Source organism: Amblyomma mixtum, chromosome 4, assembly GCF_055824585.1.
Source record: "Amblyomma mixtum isolate Tamu chromosome 4, ASM5582458v1, whole genome shotgun sequence".
In the NCBI taxonomy this organism is placed as follows: domain Eukaryota; kingdom Metazoa; phylum Arthropoda; class Arachnida; order Ixodida; family Ixodidae; genus Amblyomma; species Amblyomma mixtum.
This window is the reverse complement of record NC_143015.1, coordinates 57,076,154-57,084,485: the sequence shown is the minus strand read 5'-3', so window position 1 is coordinate 57,084,485 and position 8,332 is coordinate 57,076,154. Positions and strand designations below refer to the sequence as shown.

Genomic DNA, 8,332 nt, shown 5'->3' with positions numbered 1-8,332 from the left:
CTGTCGAGGGTAGTTTGTTCCAGCTAGATATAGCCGCTGGAAACAAAGAATATTTATGAGCATTAATATTGCTTATGCGTTGTTGAAGTGCTTTCTCATGGTTAGTTCTCGAAGAGTGACGAAATGGTTCCTGGAGGTATGTTTCTCTTGATATGTTCAAATCACCAAGATAAAGTAAGAACAGAAATTTTAGTCTTGATGTTGTTCTACGCTGTGCCATGCTGAGAAGATCTGCTTTGTGAAGTAGGTTAGATACGCTGGAATGTCTGGAAAAGCTTGAGTATACGAAGCGCACAGCTAAGTTTTGAATGCGTTCTAGTTTGCCTATCAACTATTGCTGGTGTGGACTCCTGACAATGTCAGCATATTCTAAGGTTGGTCTTACGAGCGTTTTATATGCATTAAGTTTTACATTAGCAGGAGCGTTGCGTAATTTTCTTCTGAGGAAATACAGCCTTCCTTCGGCCTTATCACATATGTTTTTAATGTGTCGTTCCCAGCTTAGATTGCTTGATAGTGTCACTCGTAGGTATTTTATATAATTAGTTTTCTCAATTGGGACATTGGCTATAATGTATGAAAAATCTAGTGGCTTTTTCTTTTTGCTAAAAATTATGCTTTTTGTTTCAGTGGCATTGAGTCTCATTCCCCATCTGGTGCACCAAGTCTGAATAGCCGATAGAGATTCATTTAGTTTAATTTGGTCTTCTATAGAATCTATTACCTTATATACTACGCAGTCGTCCGCGAAGAGTCGAATTTGTACCCCAGAGTGAATGCATGAATTTATATCATTGATATAAATTAAGAACAATAAGGGGGCGAGGACTGAACCCTGTGGTACTCCTGCCTGAGTAGACATCTAAGTTATCAGACTCAGAATTTTTCAGTTTTACACACTGTTTGCGGGTTTTTCAAAAAGCAGTCAATCCACGTAATGATGTTGTTTTCGATACCAATAGCCCGCAGTTTCGTAAGCAAGTCTTGGTGAGGAACTAAGTCAAATGCTTCCCAGTTGCTCCCCCCAAACGTTTTCTTTTCGCCTAGGTGAACGGGCAGAAAAGCAGGAAACAATGAAATATAAAGCGGCGCCACCACATTTGCTGTTCTGGGGGATCGCTGCTTTCACCGTGTGCCCACATCTACGTTACGCAACTCCATTCAATAAGGCTATTTCAGGAGACAGGGCAAACGGACACTACGTTCCGTTCGACAACCAGCGCAGCCTCTTCTTTATGCACCACCTATTATGGCCATATCCTTGTCTCTGGCATGTCAGGTGGTGCCCTTTCCAGCTAAGCCACTGACCTGCCTGAAGCGTCTCCTGAAGGGTGTGACAAGCGCCAAGAATATCCAGCAAAGAGGATTTAGCGGCCATTGACACCTTTGCTGACGGCCAGGGGATTAACCGGGCAGCAGCCTGTGGCCGATCGATGGCCAGATACAGTGGTCGTCATATCCAATGAGTGACGCACAACACGCAGTTCATGGTTATGTGAAAGTAAGAATAGAAAGCTCAATGTTGTTTTTCTCTACTAGTTAACTGTGATATGACACGAATTAATTACAGTAATACAATTAAGAACGTAATACACTGTAATGTTTGTAACGTTGACATATTTTGATTATTAAGACTGTTAGAGGTACGTCTGTGCGGCCAGCACATGTGGATAATACAGCTGAGCGGACATTATGGAGGTAATAGAGGTCAATATTAGGCGACTTATCAACTTAAACTGAAACAGTCACTTTTCACAATTGATGTCAGGGGGAAAAGGTTGTACTGCGAAACTAAATGAAGTCAAAATTGAAGGTGAACCCTGTATTTAGTTTCTGATAATCGACTATGTAGTTCCAAGTATATAACGTCGAAAATGCGCATTTCAAAGCTCGTACCGTTCGCTTCCCGTACAGTTCGCGAGTTCTAATTTATTACAGTTGAACACTACGGCTGTGTACATAAGCTCAGCGCAGTTTCAATGTTTACAGCTATTTTCTTACCTAGTGCCAAATACTCTTCTTCAGACCCACACACTCGAATCTTCAGAGTTGCATCTTACCACTAGGTTTTCACTTCAAAACCTATTCAAAGCCTTCATTACAATAGATAAATTTAGCAGCGCGCTTCTTGGGAAGACCGTTACAGCCCGCACAATGGCCTTCTGGGCGAGAAATTATAGGCCTTTGAATAAAATTTCCATTCAATCTGCTTGCCAAACTGGAGTACTTTCGACATCACTTTTACAGAATACCAATATTTGTGAAGCAGTGATACATTAGGAATATAAAAATGGACGGCAAATACCTCAGATAGGCTTTTAAAATTGGTTCGCATATGTAACCGGCGTTTCTCGACGACTTTGGAACAGTGTTATTGACGTTTCCATTCGGCATCAAAACTTAAGCTGCGAACAAACGCAAAATAATGAAACAACAAATTACGCGCAATAGGTGACAAGCAGCGGCCCAATTTCAACTTTTTTCTGTAATTTGAAATTACAGAGGCGAAATTTTCTGCTCAAAATTTGTACTACACGCATAAAATAAAATATGACAACACATGCGTTCAATGCTTGTTTCGTCGGCATGAAAAGAGGTGCTCCAAAGCGAAAGATTGTGGTAGTCTCCTTTGCCTGTGTTCATGCAAATGAGCAGACAACGGCATGCAGATGTGCGCTGAGTAGGATATGCATAGAAATGGAGCCAGCACTGATTATAATAGGAGGAATTATACGCTAACGTATCATAATTTCCTACCGTGATTTTGCTTAGAGGACAATGTTGCAAAAACATTTAGACAGGATATAATTTCTGCAGAGTAGAATGGAAAAAATTCGGCGCAGACTTGTGTGCATGCAAAAGCGTTACTGTCACTGGCCGCGTATTACGCCACCCACAACGCTGTACGCCGAACGGTTCGACCGCAATTTCGATACGAAATTCAGGGAAAACCGGCGCCACACGAATGTCAGCCAGTGGCGAGTACATATCGACAAACTACAAAGATTGTCTAAAGTGACGTTGCTTCGCTCGTTGTGTCCGTCAGGCGCGTGTCGTCATCCTTTATTCTTGCCATCGCTGGGATTTTCCTTATTCTCTACTATCTGCGAACCCCCCCCCCCCCGCGCGCGCACGCACGCACCCACACACGCACACACACACACACGCACACACACACACGCACGCACGCACGCACACACACGCACACACACACACACACACACACATGCACACGCACACGCACGCACACACACACAACGCACACACACACACACACACACATGCACACGCACACGCACACACACACACACACACACACACACACACACACACACACACACACACACACGCGCGCGCGCACACAACAGAACCACGAAAAAATATGCTAGACCATTGCATTTTTTTGTGTAGTGGTGCCCTTCGCTCTCTTCTGTGTATATTGCGTGTAGGATATAGAACAATAATTGCTACTTGACAGCTTAGCTCATCTCCGAGTGTGGGCATATTGTTTTGGTCACCTCACTAGACATACCCAAAGCGAGGATCGGCAAAGTTTGTGGGCATAAGTCATGTCAGCAGAGAACAAGGACTTCTGTTTATGTGAGGTCGCTATGGTTAACCACTATTCTGTACTTCGTCCTGTCCTGAGCAGTTATACCGTGTCACGGGTGCGGACACTCATTTTCTAGCCGTTATTGTGCAGTAAAAACATCATATTTTTCCTGACAAATGTCCTAAGACAACTACTTCCGTTTATCTGGCAATATGGCAATATGGCGGTCCTACTACTTGTCTTCCACTTTTTGTCACTAGTTCTACCCTTTCCCTCATTCTTCCATTGTCTGTCTTTGGCAGTTCTCGTTGACTTATCACTCCGTCACATGACCAAGCCAACAGAACCTTCAGCCCTGTAGCCGAACTCCCATCGTTGCGACCTTCCCTAAGCCTCAGCAACAAAACAAAACTTTTAAAGCGAAAGCTTTACTACTTGCACTTTCAGCCTTTGCCGTAGCGCGGCGGTGCTACCATTGACCTTTAGTTGACCTCTGTGTGACGTCATGTGTGACATCACGCCGAAGAGAAGGGCGACCGACTCGCGCCGTCGCAAGCCGCGGCGGTGCCACCACCGGCGCCTAACTGCTTCGCTCTCCGCTAGGAGCGCAACAGGTGCTTTGTGACGTCACGCCGAAGAGAAGGGCGACTGACTCGCGCCGTCGCAAGCCGCGGCGGTGCCACCACCGGCGGCTAACTCCTGCGCTCTCCGCTAGGAGCGCGATTGTGGCGTTACTCTCAAGAGATTAGGCTCGACTCACGTCGCTAGAAAGAAGTAGCTGTGCCAACCACCAGCGGCGTAACATTGCTTCGCGATCTCGCGCCGTCCTTGAGAGAGAGAGAAACAACTTTTGCGACGGCGGTGCACAAGAACGGCGGCCTGAGTGGACTGGATTGGACTGGATTAGAATAGATTAGATTAGATTAGATTGGATTGGATTGGATTTGATTGTATAACAGATGCATCGCCACAAGTCTAACCACAAGCACCACCACCAGCTACACTACCAGCTGAACCATGGCGTAGGTACGGATATTGTTTTCGCAATTACCGGGCTTAACCAAGCTAAGCCACAGCGAATTTTTTAGTTCCAAATCAATTATACGCTCACCAACACCGAGCGAGAATCTTGTCACGATATGTATGTGCACCGTGCACCGTACGTACGTACGGTCTTCTGCCGTTGCCTAGCAACCAGTTACGACCCGAGCTTACCCCAGTTACTATGGTAAGTTCGGGTAGTAACTCAGGAAAGGTTGAGTAAGCGTTCCGCCAGCTCCGCGAGAGAGCGGTGATGGGAAGAGCACCATTGGTCGCACAATCCCTTATGGTGGCTGTAGTAGAAACAGCCACCTGCCAGTGCAGTGGCGCATCGTTTAACCGCTGCGCTACTGCGATGGTATTGGTACGAGGAGCCGCCGCTCTCTATGAACGTTAAGTAGAGAATCGCCAATTCTGCGTATAGGGCCATTAACCATGTCAACGCAACGCAACGCAAGGGCCATGTCAACGCAACTTTCTGGCTTCTACTAACTTCGTCACACCGGGCCCAGTGGTTACTGCGTCGGCGCATGTGCGCATACTCCAGCTCTCCGACTGTGGCGCACTGATGCAGCGGGGCGTATAAAAGCTGAACTCCTGGCCCTGGACGAACCATTGCTGAGGACGATTCAGGCACGAACGCATCGGCCCGACGCTCATCCTACTTTTCGTATTACAGGTCTGTAATACTCTTTACTTGTACACACATTTTGTAGTTTGTGCCTGGGTCGTCCTAAAACAATGAGTGATGATGAAGGGTCCGGTACCCCGTCTAACACGAAAGAAAAGAGTGAAAAGCTATTCGACAAGGCTCCAACTACTGTGAAAGAAGTTGGAAGTTTTCTTGTGAAGCTTAATAGCAAGTTGGAAGCCTTGGGAAAGAACCTGAACCATGAGCTTGGCACCCTGCGGGGATCAGTCGAATTTATGAATGAAAGTTTTGAAGAATTTAAGAAAGAACTGGCCGAGTCTCGTCGGGAGATAAGCGAGCTTAAGGAAGAGCAGAATTATCTAAAGCATGAAAACAGTGAACTTTCGAAACAGCTGCAGCGTGCTAGAGCAGAGCTAACTGAACTTCAGCAGTACAGTCGCAGAAATAACCTTGAGTTAAAAGGCATCCCTACTACTGACAGCGAGTCACTGACAGGCATTGTCTCCGCTCTTGCCACGAAAGTTGGAGCAGAAATAACGGTGAACGATATTGACCTCGTGCATCGAGTGCCAACAAAAGACAGGAACAAATCGAATATCATCGTTAAGTTCAGGTCAAGTGATGCCCGTGATAAACTGCTCGAGTCGGCAAAAAAAACTCGCTTAATCACATCGGACCTTGGCATTTCTGGATCAACATCCGTGTTCGTAAACGAACATCTTTGCCCAGAGTATAAAGTGTTGCTTGCTAGGGCTATAGCGGCGAAGAAACTTCACAACTGGAAGTATGCATGGGTATCTCATGGCCGGATCTTGGCGCGAAAAGCAGACAACTCGGACGTGATCCGAATTTCTACAGAGGCCGACCTCGGCCTTATAGTCTAGTTCACTCAAAATGCTGACTGTACGAACCACTCATAAATTTTTCACGTCAAATGAATCACGCACCATACTGCATTGCAATGTAAGGAGCATAGCTAGAAATTTTGACGGCCTTTGTACGTTTCTAGCAGAGCACAGCTTTCTTTACGATGTTATAGCCATTACGGAAACCTGGCTGATGCCCGGTGAAAGCTATAACATTCCCAATTATGTATTTCTATCCCGTCCCCGCATTTCGAACAATCGAGGAGGAGGGGTAGGTTTGTACATTAAAAAGACCCTTGTACACTGCGAATGTCCGTTTCTTAACGCATCCGTCAGTAGCAGTTCGGAATTTCTATTTGTTGAACTTGAAGGTGTCATGGTTGGTATTGTTTATAGAGCCCCCCACGCAGATCGCAGTAAGTTTGTGAATGATCTTGAATCTGTTTTTATACACGTAACCGATATGAACAAAAAAGCAATCATCGTCGGCGATACTAATATTGATACTTTAGGTGCCAACCACAGTGAATACACTGACCTGTTATTTTCATATGGATTTACGAATCTTATCTCTACTCCGACCCGAATTGCAGGTTCCAGCTCGACATGCCTCGACCATGTTCTATGCAATTTCGTGCCATCTAATTATTTGGCTGGGGCATATGATACGGCAGTGGCAGATCACTTCGCGATTGCCTTCTTATACCGCGTAGACGATAGAGATAGCCGTAGAACTTCTGACAGCACGTGCGAACATAGGAAGAAAATTGACTATCAAAAATGCGCACTCAGGCTCTCTGAAATGAGCTTTGCAGACCTCGCCGATATGAATGCCAATGAACACTGCTGCAGCCTTGTCGATAGAATTAAAGCTGTGATAAATGATTGTAGTTTTACGCAGAAAAAAACGTACTATACACATCCAGTGTGCCCTTGGATGACAGCAGCTGTGCTAAACATGATAAAAACGCGCGATCACTGGCACACCAAAATGAAACAAAACAGAGGGAACGCATATTATAGTGCTCAGTATAAGATTCATAGAAATAAAGCTGTTGCTACCATGCGTGTACAGAAGAAGCTATATTTTAGTAACCAAATAAACGCATGCGCCGGCAATTCTAAGAAACTCTGGGCTACAGTGAACTCGATAATTCAGCCTACTTCATCAAACCGAATACTTCCTGACCTGGCCCTTTCCGCAGATAAACACCTGCTATCAGATCAGTTTAACGATCATTTCTGCTCAGTGGGTGCTGATTTACGTTTAAGTATGGGTCTCACAGACGAACCTTCTCTGCCTGAGTATCTTGAAAAGACCTTCGGTTTTATAGAAATAAGCAGTGACGAAGTAATGAGTGCACTTAATTCAATGGATGCCACTAAGGCCACGGGTCTCGATGGTATTCCGGTTTCCATAATTAAAAACAACAGTGGCGTCTTAGCTGCCACCTTAGCCTCTTTATTTAATAAAGCGTTTCTGTCCGGCATCTATCCTGATATTTTGAAGCTCGCCAAGGTAGTCCCTATCTACAAAAGTGGGAATCCTAATGAACTCGGAAACTATAGGCCGATCTCAATCCTTAGCTGTATCAACACTCTCTTCGAAAAACTATTGGCTAAAAGAATTACGCAATTCCTGACTAAAAATGCAATTCTGTCAACGTCCCAACATGGTTTTCAGAAATTTAGATCGACCACCACGGCTGTGCTTTCGATAACTGACTCAATCAATGAAGCACTCAATAATAACAATATTTCTGTTGGTGTATTCCTGGATATTAAGAAGGCATTCGACACTGTGGATCTCGATATTTTATGCAAGAAACTAGAACGATATGGGTTCAGAGGTGTATCGCTCGATTTCTTTAGAAGCTATTTAACTGGGTGACGGCAGTGTGTTATTATTGACGAACACGCGTCAAGTTCGCGTTCTATTTCCGTAGGTGTTCCGCAGGGCTCAGTACTGGGGCCTATACTTTTTACACTCTACATAAACAACTTACCCGATTGCCTAATAAATACCCGTGCCATTATGTACGCCGACGATACCTCATTGTTGGTGAGCGCTAACTCCGTTGAAACAGCCAAGCATATTTTAAACTCAGAACTTCAGAGAGTCAATAAATGGTTTTTAACAAATAGACTCACTTTGAACATAGGCAAGACTAAATATGTTATATTTGCATCCCCTTATAAAAAATACCAGAATACCTGCTC

The 8,332-nt window shown here is 44.8% G+C and overlaps 1 protein-coding gene across 1 annotated transcript; it reads left to right on the top strand.

The window, feature by feature from the left end:
- Positions 1-5,335: 5,335 nt before the first annotated feature.
- LOC149346545 (uncharacterized) lies at positions 5,336-6,130 on the top strand. Its single transcript, XM_089541374.1, has one exon. The coding sequence runs from the start codon at positions 5,336-5,338 to the stop codon at positions 6,128-6,130; it is 795 nt and encodes a 264-aa protein (XP_089397500.1).
- Positions 6,131-8,332: the final 2,202 nt, after the last annotated feature.

Excerpts from the sequence above, each read along its gene's own strand:
- LOC149346545 (XM_089541374.1), top strand. The coding sequence starts at position 5,336 with ATGAGTGATGATGAAGGGTCCGGTACCCCGTCTAACACGAAAGAAAAG.